Source organism: Chrysemys picta, chromosome 2 (genome assembly GCF_011386835.1).
Source record: "Chrysemys picta bellii isolate R12L10 chromosome 2, ASM1138683v2, whole genome shotgun sequence".
NCBI lineage: Eukaryota > Metazoa > Chordata > Testudines > Emydidae > Chrysemys > Chrysemys picta.
Genome location: NC_088792.1, coordinates 288,228,782 through 288,250,213, shown reverse-complemented (window position 1 = coordinate 288,250,213; position 21,432 = coordinate 288,228,782). Strand labels below are relative to the sequence as shown.

The 21,432-nt window shown below is 50.7% G+C and overlaps 1 protein-coding gene across 1 annotated transcript in view; it reads right to left on the bottom strand.

Moving 5' to 3' along the window:
- Window positions 1-19,702, bottom strand: part of LOC122174773 (uncharacterized) — a 34,383-nt gene extending 14,681 nt beyond the window's left edge. The window contains exons 1-7 of the mRNA XM_065582489.1: window positions 19,515-19,702; window positions 15,614-15,705; window positions 13,479-13,764; window positions 10,301-10,461; window positions 9,560-9,845; window positions 3,812-3,972; window positions 2,863-3,163 (exon numbers count right to left, since the gene is read on the bottom strand). Of these exons, the coding sequence (XP_065438561.1) occupies window positions 2,863-3,163; window positions 3,812-3,972; window positions 9,560-9,845; window positions 10,301-10,461; window positions 13,479-13,764; window positions 15,614-15,705; window positions 19,515-19,579 (1,352 nt within the window). The 5' untranslated portion in view covers window positions 19,580-19,702. The remainder of the gene's footprint in view (window positions 1-2,862; window positions 3,164-3,811; window positions 3,973-9,559; window positions 9,846-10,300; window positions 10,462-13,478; window positions 13,765-15,613; window positions 15,706-19,514) is intronic.
- Between the last annotated feature and the right edge of the window lie 1,730 nt (window positions 19,703-21,432).

The following is a 21,432-nucleotide window of genomic DNA, read 5'->3' as shown; positions in this document are numbered from 1 at the left end:
GCAGGACAAGAACTAATCACCTGTATATGGACTTGGAGAAAATGAGATTTAGGTTAGACATTGAGAAAAGCTTTTGAACCAGAAGGATAGTTAAGTACTGGTATAAGTTACCATGGGCGATTGTGGCATCCCATCACTGGAGGTTTTGAAGAACAGGTTGACCAAGCCCCTGCCAAGGATGGCCTAAGTATGAATATGAATTGACAGTGTGATGTTGTTGCAAAAAAGGCAAATGTCATTCTGGGATCGATTAGGAGTGTTGTATGTAAGATAGGGGAAGTAACTGTTCCACTTTATTTAGTGCTGGTGAGGCCTCAGCTGGAGAACTGCGTCCAGTCCTGGGCACTGCACTTTAAGATAGATGTGGAGAAACTGGCGAGAGTGGGGGGATCGAGTAGATGACCTTTGAGATTGTTTCCCACCCTACATTTCTGTGTCTCGGTGGAGCAAATGGAACACTGTCAGAAACATGCCTGCCCGAGTCCCCATCACAACTGAGTTTAGAACAGATATAAGGTACACACATTTATCAGTGAGGGCTATTAACCGCTGGAGAATATTAATGAAGCACACAATGGATTCTCCTTCCCTTGGAGTCTTTAAATCAAGACTAGACATCTGTCTAAAAGATACACTACACATCACACAGAAATTATGGGATCAGTGCAGAATCACCGTGTTAGTTTCTCTGGCCTGTGTGATAGAGGAGGTCAGACTAGATGATTGGAAAGGTTTCGTCTGGCCTCAGAACTCCATGGATGTCAGAAAAATCAGTTCCTGTTTCTTGCATGAGATGATTCTACCTGGGCAGGAGCTGTGGGGGCAGAGAGAGAGAACACACAGGGGCCTGGAGAGATCGGCTTTACCCTGGATTGCCCTGCAGGGGTCGCTGTGCTCAGTGACATGCAGTTCCCTTCTATCCATGGGCTGAGAGCACCGCCAGCACAGCGCTCGCAGCCCCAGGGAACTCCAGGGGGGAGGGGACTACAGCCTTAACCTGGCTGGCAGCCATAGAATCAAACCATAGGCTTTGAAGGGACCGCAAGGGACATCTAGTCTAACCCCTGCCAAGATGCAGGATGTGTTGTGTCTAAACCATCCAAGACAGATGGCTAGTGAGCCTCCTTTTGAAAACCTCCAATGAAGGAGCTTCCATGACCTACCTAGGTGTCTGTTCCGCTGTCCTACTGTTCTTACAGTGAGGAAGTTTTTCCTGAGATTTCATCTAAATCTGCTGTGCTGTGGTTTAAACCCATCACCTCTTGTCCTGCCCTCTGGGGCAAGAGAGAACATCTTTTCTCCATTTTTTTTTATGGCAGCCTTTCAAGTATTTGAAGACCATTATCATGTGCCCCCTTAATCTCCTCTCTTCCAAACTAAACATACCCAGTTCCTTCAGGCTTTGCTCATCTGGCCGGCATTCCAGCCCTTTGATCATCTTTGTCGCTTGCCTCTGGATCCTTTCCAGTTTCTCTACATCCTTTCTATACGGCGGTGGCCAAAATGGGACACAGTTCTCCAGCTGAGGCCTCACCAGTGCTGAGTGGAGCAGTACTCGCCTCCCGTGACTTGCCTGCTGTGCCTCTGTTCATGCATCCCAGAATTGCATTTGCTTTTTTTGCAACAGCATCTCATTGCTCACTCATGTTGAGGCTGTGATCCACCACAACTCCCAGATCCTTCTCAGCAGTGCTGCTGCCAAGCCAGTTATCCCCCAGTCTGTCTTTGTGCATTTGGTTTTTCTTCCCTAAGGGTAGCACCTTACATTTGTCTCTGTTGAATTTCATTTTCTTGTCTATAGCCCAGATCTCCAATTTATCAAGATCTCTTTGAATTTTAGTTTCATCCTACAAAGTATTGGTAACTAGTGTTAAATAACACTGGATCCAGACCAGATCCCCGTGGAACCGCACTTGAGATCTCCCTCCAGGCTGACATCATCCCATTAATAGATTCAATGTTTGTAATGGCTCAGCCATTCCCAGTCCTTATTATAATAATTACAAACATTGAATCTATCTCCCCTTGTAAGTATTCTCACACTTCTTATCAAACTGTCTGTACTGGGCTATCTTGATTATCACTTCAAAAGTTTTTTTTCTCTTACTTAATTGGCCTCTCAGAGTTGGTAAGACAACTCCCACCTGTTCATGCTCTCTGTATGTGTGTATATATATCTCCTCAATATATGTTTCACTCTATATGCATCCGAAGAAGTGGGTTGTAGCCCACGAAAGCTTATGCTCTAATAAATTTGTTAGTCTCTAAGGTGCCACAAGTACTCCTGTTCTTTTTGAGGATACAGACTAACACGGCTGCTACCCTGAAACTTAACCAATTATGTATCCACTTAATGGTAGTTCCACCAAGTCTGCATTTCTCCAGCTTACCTATGAGAATGTCATGTGGGACTGTGTCAAAAGGCTTGCTGAAGTCCAGGTAAATTGTATCCACCGCATTCCTCTATCCACCAAACCAGTTACCTTGTCAAAGAAGGAAATCAGGCTGGTTTGGCATGATTTGTTGTTAGTAAATCCATGCTGGCTGCTAGTGATCACCCCTTCAGCCTCCAGGTATTTGCAAATTGAATGTTTTATACAATTGTTCAAGTGGCTACCCAGGTATTGAGGTCAGGCTGACTGGTCTATAGTTCCCCAGCTCCTTCTTTTCCTCCTTTTTAAAGATGGGCACTATGCTAGCCCTTCCCCAGTCTTCCAGAACCTCTCCTGTCATTCATGAATTTGCAAATATTATTGCCAGTGGCTTCAAGATTCCTTCAGAATTTAGGATGAATAACAATATGACCCCTGTGTCTGAGCTGGGAGGAGTTATCTCACTCCAGAGGATGGGGAAGCAACTCACATGGGGTTCTGCTTGCCATTGTCGGCCAAGGAGTCTCCCACGTGGATCTGGGCTCCCCTGATTCTTTCCCCACAGCATTCGTCCTCCCTGTTCTTCACGATCACCGCGGAGACAGACTGACTACTGCCCAAGTCCACGGTCCACCACGGCTCTGTGTCGAACTGGGTGTGGCTGCAGGAACCTTGTACCCACTTCCCATCGCGTTTTCCATCCACGGCCTTTTCAGCCACGGCTTTTCCTGTCTCTTTATTCTCGAATGTGGAGGACTGAGTGGCTGGGCGCCCCAGCGCCAAGTTCTGAGCTGGAATCAGAGGGCGACAAGAGGGGAGGTGGGACGTGCCCATCGCTGGGGGGCTGTAGATGCCCTTTGTCCCACACGGAGCCAGAGCCGCTTCCCAGAAGTGACACACAAACCAGCCACTGCATGAGAGCCAGGTTCATAGTGGGAGCCATGGTCCCCGGGGACAGGAGTGACAGCGGGTCGGTGCTGGGGTCTCAGCCCAGACAGAACCGCTTTCAGCCCCTCTCGCCCAATATCCATCTGGAGCTGCTCCCCAAGGCAGGGATGGGGCAAGATGTTCAGATGGAGCCTCCCCCGTCTGCCCCTGCCAGCTGGAGCCCCTGCCCAGGTCAGTGGTGGGAAGGGAAGAGTGTCCCAGGGTTTCTGCTGTCTCACTAGGTAGAGGATGGGGCAGAAGGGAGAGGGGAGGGATAGTTCAGTGGTTTGAGCATTGGCCTGTTAAACCCAGCATTGTGAGTTGAATTCTTGAGGGGGCCACTTAGGGATCTGGGGCAAAATCAAAATTGGTCCTGCTAGTGAAGGCAGGGGGCTGGACTCAATGACCTTTCAGGGTCCCTTCCAGTTCTAGGAGATGGGATATCTTTATTTATTTAATGGGGTAGAACATAAAAGGGAACAAGTTTCATTCACGTTGTGCCAGCTCCTTACCCCCTGGTGGTGGGGCACAGCCCTGAGCTATGACCTCGACCTCACACAGGGTGAGATACTCCGCCCTGCCCGGGATGACGATGGTGACGTAGCGGCCCTCCAGCCCGTTGCAGCAGATGGTGCTGACCGATCCCGGTCTGGTATCAGTGATGGTCCCACAGCTAAAAAAGAGCAAAAGCCAAGAAGACAAAGGAAGATAGATGTATTCAAATCAACAGGGCCTGATGAAATACACCCTAAAGTTCTTAAGGAGCTAGCTGAAGCTTTCTCAGGACCATTAACGAGTTTGTTGAGAACTCATGGAAGATGGTTGAGATCCCAGGAGAATGGAAAGGGGGAACAAAGAGGACATGGGGATTCTAGACCAATCAGTCCAACTTTGATACCTGGAAAGATACTGGAACAAATGATCAAACAATCAATTTGTAAGCACCTTAGAGGCTAATAAGGTGATATGCAATAGCCTAGTTAAATTATAACTGGGTTCAAAAAAGAATTAGTTAAGTTCCTGGAGGATAGATCCATCCATGGCTATTAGCCAAGATGGTCAGGAATACAACCTCATGCTCTGGGTGTCCCCAAACCTGTGACTGCCAAATGCTGGGACTGGCGAACAGGGGATGGATCACTCAATAATTTCCCAGTTCTGTTCATTCCCTTTGAAGCACCTGGCATTGGCCACTGTTGGAAGACAGGATACTGGGCTAGATGGACCATTGGTCTGACCCAGTGTGGCCGTTCTTATGTAGCCAACGTGGATTTGTGAAGAACAAATCATGCCAAACCAATCTAATTTCCTTCTTTGACAGGCTAACTGACCTTATGGATGAGGTGGAAGCGATATATGTGATATATCGTCACTTTAATGAGGCATGTGACACAGTCCCACATGACACTCTCATGAGCAAACTAGGGAAATATGATCTAGATGAAATTAGCATAAGGTGGATACACAACTGGTTGAGAAAACATACTCAAAGAGAAGTTATCATTAGTTCACTGCCAACCTAGGAGGACGTATCTTGTGGAGTTCCCCACGGGTCCATCCTGGGTCTGGTACTATTCAATTTTTTCATTAATGACTTGTAAATCCAGGATTAGACTCACTACCCATGTGAGAAGCCATAGAAACAAATAAACTCAGAACTCAAGTGTAGCGAGGCGGTGGGATACCCCACAGCCCCGCGAAGGGACGAGCCTCCCCTAGCACCAAGGTGGGCGGAGCCAATGGATCCTGAGCCCGCCCCCCAGAGGTCACGGCGCAGGACAGGAAGTAGAAAAGCCCAACTGCAGAGCTCACTTGAACGTCAGCTGCTGGAGAGGCCAGATGCCTGTGGCCTAGCTCCGGGTTGGGGAACGCCGGCAGGCCGTGGCTGACCCGAGGACTGGCCGGGCCATCCGGGCCTGCCTCTCGCCAGCTACCCGGAGGAGCAGCCGAGCCTACCCCTCGCCAGTTACCCGGAGAAACCGATGGTCCTGGAACCCCCCGAGGACACCGCCCTAATCCAGCTACTGTACGAGGGGGAGTCCGGAAGCAGCCCGGGGGCAGCCGACCCTGGTCTGGCCGCAGCACTGCCAGAACCAATGTCAGTGTGTTGCGGTCAGGATCCCCACTGACAGCAGCGAGTCTTCTGCTGCTGCTAGGGCCCCGGGCTGGGACGCAGTGGAGTGGGTGGGCCTGCGTCCCCCCGTCACCCCACTCACGGATGGCAGACTTCCCCTCGCACCAGATGCTCAGCCCCTGCCTAAGGGCCGGAGTGCCTGACTGTTTGTTTGCTGCCCCACCCGGATCCAGGGCCTGGGCCCATAGGGAACTGTTGGAGGCGGTGGGATACCCCACAGCCACGCAAAGGGACGAGTCTCGGCCGAGCCCTTTTACATCAAGTCAGCACTAGCTGAAAATTCATCTGTTGAAGGAATGGGAGAATCCATCATCCGTCTAATTAATGACTTGGATGATGGAGTGGAAAGTACACTTATAAAATTTGTGGGTGACGCCAGGCTCAGCACGGTTGAGACCTCTTTGGGGGAAGTGATTAGAATTCAAAACAACTGACAATTTGGAGAATTGGTCTGAAATGAAAAATCAAATGCCCAACTACAAAATGGGGTGTGACTGGTGAGGCAGTAGCACTGCGGAAAAGGATCTTGGGTTACAAGATCACAAATTGAATCTGAGTCAACAGTGTGATGCTGTTGTGAAAAAGGCAAATGCCACTCTGGGATGTTTTAAGACATGGAAGGTAATTGGCCCACTTTACTCGGCATTGCTGAAACCTTAGCTGGAGAACAATGTCCCGTTTTTGACATCACACTTTAAGAAAGATGTGGAAAAATTGGAAAGACTTCAGAGGGGAGCAACATAAATGATGAAAGGTTGAGACAACCCGACCTCTGAGGAAAGGTTGAAAGAACTGGGCGCGTTTAGTCTACAGAAGAGAGAGCTGATGGGGGACATGATAACAGTCTTCAGACAGGTCACAGGTTGTGTCCCAGGGTAGCAGGCCCCTGAGGAGGTCAGGCACCCAGCCTCCCCGTGACAGGCTTCCCTAAGGAGAAAGCCAAACCAGACCCACCTGTGAGCAGTTAATTCCCCAGGTGCTGGGCAGCTGTCAATTAGCTAAGGAAATCCTGGGCCTAACAAAGGGTTCTGAGGGCTCAGTCAGGACACACAGATCACAGAGGAAGCCTCTGAGGATTGCAATTCACAGGGGAGCTGTCTGCTGGAGCAGATGACACAGAAATGATGGGCTCAGTCAGAATCACTGCATGAGGTTTTCTGGCCTGTGTGATAGATCAGTGGTTCTCAACCTATTTACCATTGTGGGCTGTATATGCAGCTCTCTATGTGTTATGTGGGTCGCATCCACCCAATATAGGTGCTACCTGTACATCTACGAAAGAAATAAGGTTTAGTATTTGTTATATGACAGCAATAGGATTCAAATCGATATAGCACCTTTCATTTCAAGACTGGCAAATGTCTACCAAGAGCGTTTTAAATTAGCAAAATAAATCAAAACATTAACTGTTAAAATGAATTAATTTACTGTAAGGGTGGCATGGTGTATTGCGACCCTCCCTTCCGCACTGCTGCTGGCGGCACGGCTGGGCGCACGGAGAGTGTGGCTGTGGAGTCTGTCTGCCCCATGCACACAGCCCCCCAGTCAGGGACTGTCCCCCACATGTGCCTGCCCTGCACAGACATGATGTCCAGTCCAGGGCAGAACGCCTCCCCCCCAAAGGACTGCCCCACCAGCATCCAGTGCCCCACCTAGGGACTGCCCCCAGCACCCCCCAGCACTCAAACCCTCATCAAGTGACTGTCCCAGTACCTAGCCCCACATCCAGGGACTGCATCCAGTCACCAGTCCCCCCCACCTAGAGTCTGTGCCCCATGCACCGGCTGCACCCCCTTCCCCACAACCCTAGCTCTCTGCATGTCTCCCCTCACCCCAGACCCTTGTACTCCCTCCCCATGTGGCCCTAGTGCCCTGTGAATTCAAGTCTGTGACGTACACTCATAACATATACACGTTATGAGTGTAAAATAATATTTCATTGGAAGGTGACAGGGCCAGAAAGAGTTAATTACCTCACAGACTGACCTGACCCATGGCCCAACTTTAGTGACTGGTTAGGAAGATCTGTAAATGAATAGAGCTTTGAAATGCAAGTCTGCATTGTTAGAGGTAAAAGGGGAGGTGTTTGCTTAGGGCCTGTGATGTAAGCAAACAAGTGTTGTTTATTAGTATAGCTTTGATTCAAAGATCAAAAAAGGAGTATCAGTATTTAGGAAGACACTTGAGGGAAATAGTATTATTGTCTCTCTGTCTCTTTGAAGGTTGTGGTACCTGGATCTGAACTGTTTAATGGATCAATTACCCTGTGCTAATTGCCATAATGTTTAGAAGAAGGAAAGTTGAGCCTATTGTTTTCTCAGGCCAAGCAGCTGCTGGAAATGTATAAGAACCTTGGGACACGATCCTGCTTCATCTCAGATCTGCTTTGGGTTTCAAGAGTGGGAAACCTTAACCCACAAGGATTGAGATCCCCAGTCACTGACTGGAGCCACCCTGAATATGGACATTGGACTATAACCTCTGGACTATTTCTAAAAGGACTTTTGGCAACTGCAAGCTCATCGCTGCTATGTATCTGAACCTCAAGAATTGAATTCAAGTCTGTCTGTATATTGATCTTTTAACCAACTCTCTCTCTTTTCTTTTCTTTTTTAATAAATTTTAGTTTAGTTAATAAGAATTGGCTCTAAGCGTGTATTTTGGGTAAGATCTAAGTTATAATTGGACCTGGGTATGTGGCTGATCCTTTGGGGTTGGAAGAACCTTTTCTTTTACATGATGAGATAAGATTTTCAGTAATCATCATCATATCTGACAGGTGTGTCTGGACAGAGGCCTGAGGCTGGGCACTTTAAGGGAACTGCGTTGTTTGGACTTCTAAGTAACCAGTGAGGTACTACAGAAGCTGTTTTGTGCTGGTTGGTAAATCTAAGTATTGGAATATCCACCAGCGTTTGGGGTTTATCTGCCCCGTTTTGTTTGCAGTTCACCGTAATGGAGTCAGGGCCGGCTCCAGGCACCAGCCCACCAAGCATGTGCTTGGGGCGGCGCCTGGAGGGGGGCGGCGCGGCGGGGCGCTCTGGCCCGAGAGCGGGGCCGCGACCGGGCTCGCCGCCCTCCCCTCGGCGCTCTGGCCGGTCAGAGAGAGCGGAGAGCCGCGGCGGGCTCGCCGCCCTGCTCCCAGCACTCTGGCCGCCGGGGAGAGCGGAGCCGCGGAGGGCTCGCCGCCCTCCCCCGGCGCTCCGGCCAGTCAGGGATTGCGGGCCCGCAGCCAGGCTCGCCGCCCTTCCCCGGGGCTCCGGCTGGTCAGGGATTGCGGGCCCGCGGCCAGGCTCGCCGCCCTCCCCCGGGGCTCCGGCTGGTCAGGGATTGCGGGCCCATGGCCGGGCTCGGCGCCCTCCCCTGCCGCGCTGAATGGAGTGACCCCAGCTGGCTCCCACAGGCAGCACCGTCACAGCCCCCCTCCCTGTGCCTGCTGGTCTCCTCCCTCAGCTGCACGTAGCTCAGCCGTGCAGCCCACCCTTCCCTCCTGCAGTTACAGTCCTACTGCCAGGGAGCCCGCTCCAGCTGGGACCACTGGACCCGCAACCCTGTGCTTGGGAGGGGTGCTAAGCATCCTGGCCTCCTGCCAATGCTGCTGGGGGTGGGGGGAGCTGCTGCTTAGCCTGATCCTCACTGCCCCACTTCTGCATCCCCCTGCTGGCTCTGCACCCAGGGCACGGGCCCCTCCTGCCCCGCCCTGCTGCTGTCACATGGGCCGCAGCTCTGAGCTGACTGGGTCACAAGCCGCCCACAGGTTGAGAACCACTGAACTAGATGATGGGAAAGGTCGTGCCTGGACTCAGAAGTCTATGGCCCTTGGGAAAATCAGATCCTCTTGCCTTGAATGTGATGATTCTATGGGAGGAGCAGCTGTAAGGACACAGGAAGAACACACAGGGGTCTGGAGGGATCGGCTCTACCCGGGATTGCCCTGCAGGGGTCGCTGTTCTCAGTGACAGGCAGCTCCATTCAACCAGGAGCTGAGAGGACCAGCAGCACCGCGCTCCCAGCCCCAGGCAGCTCCGAGGGGAAGAGACCTCGCCCTGGCCCCGGCTGGCAACGATACCCCTGTGTCTGAGCTGGGATGAGTAGTTTCACTCCATAGGATGGGGAAGCAACTCACATGGGGTTCTGCTTGCCCTGGTCGATCAGTGAGTCTCCCACGCGGATCTGGGCTCCCCTGATTCTCTCCCCACAGCATTCGTCTTCCCTGTTCTTTACGATCACTGCGGAGACAGACTGAGGACTGCCCAAGTCCACGGTCCACCACGGCTCTGTGTCGAGCTGCGTGTGGCTGCAGGAGCGTTGTTCCCACTTCCCATCGCGTTTTCCATCCACGGCTTTCTCAGCCACGCCAGATGGGAGCGTGGAGGACTGCGTGGCCGGGCGCCCCAGCGCCAAGTTCTGAGCTGGAATCAGAGGGCGAGAAGAGGGGATGTGGGATGTGCCCATCGCTGGGGGGACTCTAGACACCTTTTGTCCCACACGGAACCAGAGCCACTTCCCGACAGTGACACAAACGAGCCACTGCATGAGGGCCAGGTTCATAGTGGGAGCCATGACCCCAGGGGACGGGAGTGACAGCAGGTCTGTGCTGGGCTGTCAGCCCAGACAGATACGCTCTCACCCCCACATGTCCCATACCCAGCTGGAGCTGCTCCCCAAGGCAGGGATGGGGCAGGATGTTCAGATGGAGCCTCCCCCATCTGCTCCTGCCAGCTGGAGCCCCTGCCCAGGTCAGTGGTGGGAAGGGAAGAGTCTCCCAGGGTTTCTGCTCTCTCACTAGGCAGAGGATGGAGCAGAAGGGAATGGGGTAGAACATAAAAGAGAACAAGTTTCTATTCACGTTGTGCCAGCTCCTTACCCCCTGGTGGTGGGGCGCAGCCCCGATCTAGGACCTCGACCTCACACAGGGTGAGATACTCCGCCCTGCCCGGGATGACGATGGTGACGTAGCGGCCCTCCAGCCCGTTGCAGCAGATGGTGCTGACCGATCCCGGTCTGGTATCAGTGATGGTCCCACAGCTAAAATCAGAGCAGGAACCAAGAGGACAAACCACTATAGATGTATTTAAGTCGACAGGATCTGATGAAATTCACCCTCGGGTACTTAAGGAACTAGCTGAAACTTTCTCAGAACCATTAACGGTTTGTTCTAGAATTTCTGGAGGACGAGTACAGTTGCAGAGGGCTGGAGAAGGGCAAACCTAGAACCTACCTCTAAAAAGGGGAACAAAGAGGATATGGGGAATTCTAGACTAATCAGCCCAACTTCAATACCTGAAACAATACTGGAACAAATTATTGAACACTCCGTTTGTTCAAACCTAGGGGATAATAATGTGATATGCTATAGCCAACATGAATTTGTCAAGACCAAAACATGCCAAACAATCTCATTTCCTTCTTTGACAGTGCCTAGTAGATGGAGGAAATGGCAGATGTGATATATCTTGACTTTAAGGAGGTTTTTGACACAGTCCCACATGACATTCTCTTATGTAAACTAGGGAAATGTGGTATGGATGAAATTACTATAAGGTGACTGCACAATTGGTTGAAAAACCATACTTAAAGAGTATTTATCAACGGTTCATTATCAAATTCAGAGGCCGTATCTAGGAGTGTCCCAGAGAGGGCTGTCCTGTGTTGGGTACAGTTCAATATTTTCATTAATGGCTTGGATGATGGAATGGAGAGTAAATTTATAACATTTATGGGTGACACCAAGCTGGGAGGGATTGCAATCACTTTGGGGGAAAGGATTAGAATTCAAAATGACCTTGACAAATTGGAGAATTGGTCTGAAATCAAGATGAAATTCAATAAAGACAATTGCAAGGTACTGCACTTTGGAGGGAAAAATCAAATGCATAACCACAAAAGGGGGAATAGCTGGCTAGCTGTAGTACTGCTAATAGGATCTGGATTATCATGGATCTTAAACTGAATATCACTGAAGAGTGTGATGTTATTGCAAAAAAAGCAAATGTTATTCTGGGATGTGTTAACAAAAGTGTTGTATGCAAGACATGGGAGGATGGGCGTAGTTTGGGGGGGAGACAGAGGCGGCATTGCCCTATGCCTCAAACTGCAAGCCTCAGGCAGGCATGGAATTTGCCCCTCCCCCATGGCCCCGTCGGCCTGACTGGAGCTGCCCCTCCTCCCCCAAATATCGAAGTGAAACTATGGCTATGCATGGGAGGCAATTGGCCTGCTCTACTCAGGACTGGCGAGGCCTCAGCCGGAATATTAGATCCAATTTTGGGCACTGCACTTTAAGAAAGATGTGGAAAAAATTGGAGAGAGTCAAGTGGCCAGCAACAAAAATGATGAGAGGTTTACACAATCTGACCTCTGAGGAAAGGCTGAAAGAACTGGGTGTGTTTAGTCTAGAGAAGAGAAGGCTGATGGGAGACGTGATAACAGTCTTCAGACAGGTCACAGGTTGTGTCCCAGGGTAGCAGGCCCCTGAGGAGATCAGGCACCCAGCCTCCCCGTGACAGGCTCTGCTAAGGAGAAGGCGCCAACCCAGATCCCCCTGTGAGCAGTTAATTCCCGAGGTGGCTGGGCGTCTGCCAATTAGCTAAGGAAATCCTGGGCCTAACAAAGGGTTATGAGGGCTCAGTCAGGACACACAGATCACAGAGGAAGCCAAGTCCGGAGGGAGAGCTGGTCCCAGAGAAAGGACCTTTCCAGACAATGGCAGGTGGTCCATATCACAGAGGAACTACATGCCACTGTGGAGAAGAACTGCAGCGGTTTAACCTCTGCAGGGCCTGAATCCAGAGAGGGAACTCTTCCAAGGTGATGGCAGGAGGTCTGACTCCAGAGAGGGGGCCTTACAAGTAAGGAGCCTGGATAGAGGAGCTGGATGGAGTCAGGTAGGGCAGACAGACAAAGATTTACTCCCCCAATCCCCCATCTAGCATGTGTGGGCATGAACGCTGGCTTGTGTACCATGTTTTGGCCTTTGGCTAAATAAATTAGACCCCTGATGGGGCACTGTTCACTACATCAAAGACTCAATAACTCTCTGAAAGCCCACGAGGGGAAACTGAGGCATGGACACAACCGCAGTTCCACACCCAGCTGGTAAGTGGCGCTCAAGGGATGTGTAATCATCAGAAGAGGCTGTTACAAAGAGAACAGTGATCAATTGTTCTCCACGTCCACTGAGAGTAAGACAAGAATTAATTTCCCTAGTTTGGCACAAGAAAGATTAGGTTGGATATTAGGAAAAACTTTCTGGCGATAAGGATAGTTCAATATTGGAGTAGGTACCAAGGGAGGTTGTGGGATCCCCATCACTGGAGGGCTTTAGGAAGAGATTAGATTAAGACCTGCCAGGGATGGTCTAGGTATATTTGGCCCTGCCTCAGCATGGGGAATGCACTAGACATACTCTGGAGATCCCTTCCTGCCCTACATCTCTGGGTATCTGTATGGTGTGAATGGAACACTGTGAGAGACCCTGCCTGTCCTCGTCCCCATCACAACCCAATTCAGACTAAACACAAGATTCATGTTTTTATCAGCGATGGCCATTTACCACTGGAGCAGATTATGGGGGGACACGGTGGATTCTCCTTCCCCTGGAGTCTTTAAATCACGACTGGATGTCTGTGTAACAGATACACGGCAGCTCACAGAGAAGTTGTGGGCTCAGTGCGGAATCACTGCGTGAGGTTTTCTGGCCTGAAGGACTCAGGAGGTCAGACTAGATGAATGGAAAGGCCCTGTCTGGCCTCTCGAAATGTATGGGTGCCGGAAAAATCAGTTCCTGTTGCCGTGGATGTGAGGATTCTAGGTGAGGAGCAGCGGTGAGGGAGGAAAGAGAACATACAGAGGCCTGGAGAGATTGGCTCTACCCTGGTTAGCCCTGCAGGGATTGCTGCCCAGTGACATTTCAACCAGGATCGGAGACCACCACCGTCACAGCGCTCCCAGGCCCAGGCAGCTCTGAAGGGAGGAGACCACGCCCTGGCCCTGCCTGGCAATGAGACTCCTGTGTCTGATCTGGGAGGAGTTGTCTCACTCACATGGGGTTGTGCTTGCCATGGTCGATCACCGAGTCTCCCACACGAATCTGGGCCCCCCTGAGTCTGTCCCCACAGCATTCGTCCTCCCTGTTCTTCACGATCACCGCGGAGACAGACTGACGACTGCCCAAGTCCACGATCCACCACGGCTCTGTGTCGAGCTGCGTGTGGCTGCAGGAGCCTTGTTCCCACTTCCCATCGCGTTTTCCATCCACGGCTTTCTCAGCCACGCCAGATGGGAGCGTGGAGGACTGAGTGGCCGGGCGCCCCAGCGCCAAGTTCTGAGCTGGAATCAGAGGGCGAGAAGAGGGGAGGTGGGACGTGCCCATCACTGGGGGGCCCTAGACACCCTTTGTCCCACACGGAGCCAGAGCTGCTTCCCAGCAGTGACACAAACAACCCACTGCATGAGAGCCAGGTTCATAGTGGGAGCCATGGCCCCCGGGGACAGGGGTGACAGCAGGTCTGTGCTGGGGTGTCAGCCCAGACAGATACGCTCTCACCCCCACACGTCCCATACCCAGCTGGAGCTGCTCCCCAAGGCAGGGATGGGGCATGATGTTCAGATGGAGCCTCCTCCATGTGCCCCTGCCAACTGGACCCCCTGCCCAGGCCAGCGATGGGAAGGGAAGAGGCTCTCAGGGTTTCTGCTGTCTCACTAGGCAGAGGTTGGGGCAGAAGGGAATGGGGTATAAAAAGGGCCCTACCAAATTCACGGCCATGCAAAACGCATCACGGATGGTGAAATCTGGTCTTTTGTGTGGTTTTACCCTATACTATACAGATTTCATGGGGAATACCAGCTTTTCTCAAATTGGGGGCCTGACCCAAAAGGGAGTTGAGGGGTGTTGCAAGGTTAGGGTTACCATATTTAAAAAATAAAAAAAGAGGACACTCCACGGGCCCTGGCCCCGCCCCTTTCCCCACCCTGGCCCCGCCCCAACTCTGCCCCTTCCCCGCCCCTTCCCCAAAGTCCCCGCCCTAACTCCCCCTCCTCCCTCCCAGCCACGCGAAAAGGGCTGCTCGAGCGCTACCGGCTTCACGGTTTGCCGGGCAGCCTCCAGACCCTGCGCCCCCGGCCGGCACTTCCCCAGCGCAGCTGGAGCCCAGGAGGGGAAGCGCCCAGCCGGGGGTGCAGGGTCTGGAGGCTGCCCAGCAAACCATGAAGCCGGTAGCGCTCGGGCTTTGGGCAGCCCCTATGCCTCCGGACCCTGCGCCCCCAGCCGGGCACTTCCCCTCCTGGGCTCCAGCTGCTCTGCTCCTCCCCTGACTCAGACTTCGGCTCTGTTTAAGAGCCAAGCTGCCCGAGCCAGCGCTACCGGCTTTGGGCAGCCCCCGTGCCTCCGGACCCTGCGCCGCCGGAGCAGAGCAGCTGGAGCCCGGGAAGGGAAGTGCCTGGCCGGCGGCTCGGGGTCCGGAGGCACGGGGGCTGCCCGAAGCCGGTAGCGCTGGCTCGGGCAGTTTGGCTCTTAAACAGAGCCGAAGTCTGAGTCAGGGGAGGAGCAGAGCAGCCGCGGGAGAGGAAGTGTCCGGCTGGTATTTTTCCCGGACATGTTCGGCTTTTTGGCAATTCCCCCCGGACGGGGGTTTGATTGCCGAAAAGCCGGACATGTCCGGGGAAAACCGGACGTATGGTAACCCTATGCAAGGTTATTTTAGGGGGGTCACAGTATTGCCACCCTTACTTCTGCACTGCCTTCCGAGCTGGGCAGCCAGAGGGTGGTGGCTGCTGACCAAGGTCCCAGCTCTGAAGGCAGCAGCACAGAAGTATGGGTGGCAATATCATACCATGGCATCCTTACTTCTGCGCTGCTCCTTGCACCAGTTCTACCTTCAGAGCTGGGCTCCCGGTCAGCAGCTGACGCTCTCCAGCCACCCAGCGCAGAAGTAAGGGTAGTAGTACTACAACCTGCCCTACAATAACCTTGAGACCCCTCCACAAATCCCATTTGCGTCAGGACCCCTGCAATTACAACACCATGACATTTCAGATGAAAATATCGGAACTCATGAAATGTATGATTTTTAAAATCCTATGACCTTGAAACTGACCAAAATGGACTGTGAATTTGGTAGGGCCCTAAGTATAAAATAAAAGAGAAGAAGTTTCCATTCAAGTTGTGCCAGCTCCTTACCCCCTGGTGGTGGGGTGCAGCCCTGAGACATCCCAGTCCTTGCAAGGATCCCGATCATCATGAACAGACGCCAGAGAAACTCCATCCTTGCACTGTCAGCATAGGAGATCACGTGAATGTTCTATTAAAAAAAAAAAATAACTACGGCCATAGCAAGTTTCAGATGAGCACCTCACACAGCCAATGGTCCTCATTTTACAGAGAGGGAAACTGAGGCACGGGGAACCAGCAACTTGTCTAAGATCCTGAAGCAGGTAAGGAGAAGACCTGTCAATAGAACCATGGTCCACTGAAGTCTAGGTCCACTAGACCATCCTGAATCAGTGAACCTGTCTCAGGGTGACTAGATCCTTTTGTGACATGCTATACCTTGGGGGAGCATCCTGGAACCCCCATATGCCTCATTTTTATATAATTATGAGCTTACATATAAAGCATACCTTGTAAGGTATCAGGGGAAATGTTATGATCTGCTGAAAGTCATTTCTCTATCCATATATGTATATCTTTAATGCATGTGAAGTTATGAGAATTGTGTTGTATGGTGGTCACTAAAACATGCTGTAAGTTGGGGAATCAGCCAGATATTAGCTCCCCAGAGGCAACAGCAAGGAAAGTAGCCAACACCCAGGCAGGGTATCAATCAACCCATCAACAACCATTGTCCAGCAAGGGAGCTACAATGCAATGACTCACCTGCATGAAGCCACACCAGGGGAATTGCTCAACCTTGCCTGGAGACCCAGCAATGCACCCAGACATGCCTGGACTTGTGTTTTCCAAGCACATGGACTGAGGGTATAAAACCGAACACAGGGGGCCCATGTGGGGCCTTTCTCCTGCCCCCACCCATGCTGCAAACAACAACGACATGAGAAGAAGACTGAAGACTCCAACAGAGGAGACTGGCCCAGATTTAAGGGACAAATCTGTATATTAAGGACTGCAATAACCAGTGGGGTGAGAAAAACGGCTTAATCTAGTTGCTGCCCAGTCTAACAGGGTTGAGGGTTTAGACGGCGTGCTTATATTTTATTTCTTTTGGTAACTAACTCTGACTTTTTGCCTATCACTTAAAATCTATCTTTTGTAGTCAATACATTTGTTTTACTGTTTATCTTCACCAGTGAGTTTGCCTGAAGTGTGTGGTAAATCTGGTCAGCTTTTGCAAAGGCTGGTGTATGTCCACTCTCCACTGATGAAGTGGTGAACCAATTAATAAATCTGCACTGTGCATGTTGAGCAGTGCAAGATGGTATATTCCTGAGGTACAGAGCTGGGGGTATTTGGCTGGTGCCTTTCTCTGTGTGAATCATGAATGGCTCTGGGAGCATTCATGCAATCTAGGTGGGTGTGGGGTCCCTACATGTGGTTGTGCTGAGTGATAACAGTATCTGGAGGGGTTTGCTGCTGGTCATTGTGAGAGACAGCCCAGGCTGGAGAGAGTTCAGGGGGCACAGTGGTCCCACAGTCACAGGCTGCACCCCAGGGATCCCGTCATACCTTTAATACAGGTCCTTATCCATCTGGCAATCAGGCTTTGTATTCCAATCAAATTATGGGATGGTCAGTGACAGCTCAGCCAAAGATCATTCAAAAGTTAGAATTGAGAAACTTTATCAAATTATTTCTAGTATATCTGGAAATTCACCTGTTAGTAGAATCACAGGTACTTTAGTTAAGGTTGAGAGCACATATCAGTCATTTAGGTAAAGTACATTACAGAGCTGTTATGATGATCCAAAAAACAAACCTTAAAAACACAGGAAATTCACAGCTAGGGTTAAATATAAAAAAGATCCACACATGTTAAGGTATGAAAATGCACAGTTAAGGCGCCCAAATACTCTTAACTCTAGCTTGTAGTTGTCCGTGAGGAAAAAATAAGAAAAAAAAATTAATATGTTTTTAACAATCAGTTTAATGTTATCTGGGCTCCCACCCACTTAAATGTCTTAATCATAAAGGTATGGGTTTGCATGGCACCATGGTAGGGCAGAATTATGCTGACAAAGAATGTTTTTGCAATAAGAATAATGGGAAAAAGCTATAATTAATCATATACTAGACTATTCAAATGTAGCCCTGGCACAAGACTGCAGTGAATTTTAACTGTATGGGAAGTTGGAAGAGTTTGTGGCAGGCAGAGTTAAGGTTGTTTGGGTACTGTCATAAACATAGAGAAAAGGGTAGCATACAATCCCTCCTTGGCAACTGTACTGAATCGCTTTACCTGTAAGGGGTTAAGAAGCTCAAATAACCTAGTTGGCACCTGACCAGAAGGATCAATGAGGAAAGAAGATACTTTCAAATCTTGTGAATTTTCTTGCTGTAGATTAACTACTCTGCCTTCAGGCAAAGAAAAAACAAACAAACTCCAGCTGCTCTCAGCTTAAAAAAAAAGTGCCCTTTTAAAATCCTGAGGTCTGTACTTTTGGTTCAAAATGACCCCACTTTTACCACGTCAGGGTCCCCCCCCCCACTCTGAAATCTGGGGTACAGATGTGGGGACCCTCATGAAAGACCACCTAAGCTTATATTTTACCAGCTTAGGTTAAAACTTCCCCAATGCACAAATTCCTTTCCTTGTCCTTGGACAGTATTGCTGCCACCACCAAGTGATTGACACAAAAATTCAGGGAAGGGTCACTCGGAATCCCTATCCCCCCAAAATATCCCCATAAACTCCTTCACCCCCTTTCCTGGAGAGGCATGAGAATAATATACCAACCAATTGGTTAGCAATGTGAGCACAGAACAGACCCTTTGTCTTTAGGACACTGGAAAATCAATCAGGTTCTTAAAAGAAGAACTTTATTTATAAAGAAAAAGTAAGAGAATCACACCTGCAAAATCAGGAGGGAAGGTAACTTTACAGGGTAAACAAAAGATTTAAAACAAAGAGAATTCCCCTCTGGCTCAGCTTCACAGTTACAAAAACAGGAATAAAACTACCTCTGTAGCATAGGAAAATTCACAAGCTAAAACAAAAGATAATCTAATGCATTTCCTTGCCTACTTACAATTTCTTTGGTTTTAGATCTATTATTCCAGGTATATTTTCAGGAGATGTTGTACCTGCTTGGTCTCTCCTTCCGTCCGGAGAGGAAACAACAAAGAGAGAGCCACAAACAAATCCTCCCCCCCAGATTTGAAAGTATCTTCTTTCCTCATTGGTCCTTCTGGTCAGGTGCCAACTAGGTTACTTGAGCTTCTTAACCCCTTACAGGTAAAGTGATTCAGTACAGCTGCCAAGGAGGGATTGTATGCTACCCTTCTCTCTATGTTTATGACAGGTATCCTAATGTGACCTTAACATATTTGGATTTCTTTTCAGTTTAACCATAACTGTGAATTTCCTGAGTTTACGACACTTGGTTTCCAGATAATAGCATTGTCCCTGTAATGTGGTTTACCCTGCATTACTGATACGCTCTCTCAACTGCAACTCTAAGGTAGTTTCCGACTGGAATTTCCTTGTTTTTTTTTTTAAATAAAAAGTGTCGTACATGAAGTGACGAAGAGGGAATTGTCTGTAATATTTCTAGGAATGAGATGCGGGGCAGTGACTGACTCGACTAGGGACTGTTACCCAGTGGGCACAAAAGGGTTAAAAAGCTGCTCTTGGGGCAGAGCAGGAGATGTGAGGTGCTGGGTCACTAGCTGGCCGGGGTGGTGTGAATGGGTCATTGAGGGACTGGCTGAAACCCACCCAGATCAATGGAGGATCTGGAAAGACAATGGAGAACCCCAAGGACTGAACAGTTGGCCCCTATCCACAGGGCCCTCCAGCAGGTGGAACTTGCGAACTCAGCATGAGTCTACAGGAAGAGTACAATGCACCAGGAGGTGGCAGGCGGCTAGGATCAGACCTGGTCTTGGGAGAATCAGGAGCCCTCACCTGGGACTGAGACACAAAGGAACTGAGACAGAGAGAGGATCCCAGGATGGTTCCTTTAGCAGCATGGCTCAAGGGAGCCCTGACTTGGCCAGCAAGGACTATGTGTTCGCCTTTGCTTCTCTCTGCTAACGTAAGGACTTCCCCACGCTATTCTCCAGTTGACTAGTAAAGCCTGCTCTGTGCTGAAATGCTGCCTGGTGTCACTGCAAGTACTTGCTGAGTTGCATTGATCCCTGGAGAGGGCAAAAGTCTCTGACCCGGAGTCTATCTCAGTTGGACTCGCTGGGCAGAGCTCTCAGTGGGAAACAGAAGTGCTGGAGCCCAGAGGCTCAGTCTCAGAGGCACTGAGGCGCGTGGCCTATGTTTAAGGAAGAGTGGGACCCCTTGGGGTCTGGCACACCAGGGACATTTAGAAGCTGGGGCAAAGCACAGATCCTGTGGGTCCCTGACAGCTGGTGGCAGGGGTGGGACACTGAATGCACCAGGAGTATTGTGCAGCGAGTGACTTGCAGCAGTACAAACAAGGTTAGTCAAAGGAAACAAGCAAGAAAATTGCAGGTACCTGCCTCCCTGTGGAGAACATCACAGGAAGAGAAGATAAGTGTTGAGAAATTCAACCAGGTGCAGTTGATTGCACGGCTGGAGAAGGCAAGTTCCCCACAGAGTCCGGGGATGACAGAGGCAGCAGCCGTAGCAGCAGCATGGCTCCCTCACAGCCCAATTTCCCACCCCAGAGTTGGGGCAGTGAGAGTTGGAAACGAGGAAGCTGGAGGAACAGGGCCGGCTCCAGGCACCAGCTTGGCAAGCAGGTGCTTGGGGCGGCCACTCCGGAGAGGGGCGGCAGGTCCAGCTATTCGGCGGCAATTTGGCGCACGGTCCCTCACTCCCACTCGGAGTGAAGGACCTTCAGCTGAATTGCCGCTGCAGATCGCGATCGCAGCTTTTTTTTTTTTTTTTTTTGGCTGCTTGGGGCGGCCAAAACCCTGGAGCCGGCCCTGTGGAGGAACAGAGACTAGAAGGCCTCAAAAGGGAGAGAGCCGATGGAGAGAAACAGTGAACGCATGAGGAGGAGCAGTGACAGCACCAGGTGGAACAGCAGAAAAACCAGGACACGCAGGGAGAGCATGAACTGGATATGGAGAAGAGGAGAACAAGAGGTCCCATCGAGGAGTAAGTGCAGAGAGACCATGGGAAGCCAATTCCACAGGGAGCCTAGATACCAAATTGCTGCCCCCGTTTATATGGGGGTGATATAAATACCTCACGGCCTTGGGGGAGGCTTGTGCTTTGAACCATGTTGACCCTGTGGACCGGCTCCGCTGTCTCACCCCATTACGGGATCCCAAAGCGACAGAGACGTACAGCCAGATGGGTGGAGTTGGTTGGGGGAGCGGTACTAACAGTTCAGAAAGGCTCTGCTGCGTAAGTCTGAATTGACAGCTCAGACTCCCTGGTGAAGATTTTGGGGTGTGCAGAAGACCCAACGTGTGACTTGTATGGAAGCCACCACCCTGCTGGGAGAACATCTCCACAAATGGGGTAAAGGTGCAGGTGTCACTATATGTCCTGGTAGGATTGGAGCTATGGAATATGTCCCCATGAGCTTAAAAAGTGGTTAGTGGACAGGGAGCCTAAGGATCACAGCACAGGCCAGTTGGCAGATGAATTGGTGGACAGTGCGTCTTGTGGTGAGAACAAAACAAAGGCCCAGGTTAGGGTCCCAAGGGGGGGGGGTCATATTGGGGGGCACCACAAAGTGGGATTCAAATAAATCCAAACCAGGAGTGGATGCGGGTAGACCACCCTTAAGGATTCCCAAAAACCTAAGCTGTAGTATCTGTAACCGGACAGGGCACAAGTGGGTGTACTGCCCGAGGCTTGATGAAATGGGGTTTAAACCAGACCCTTGAAGGGTTAG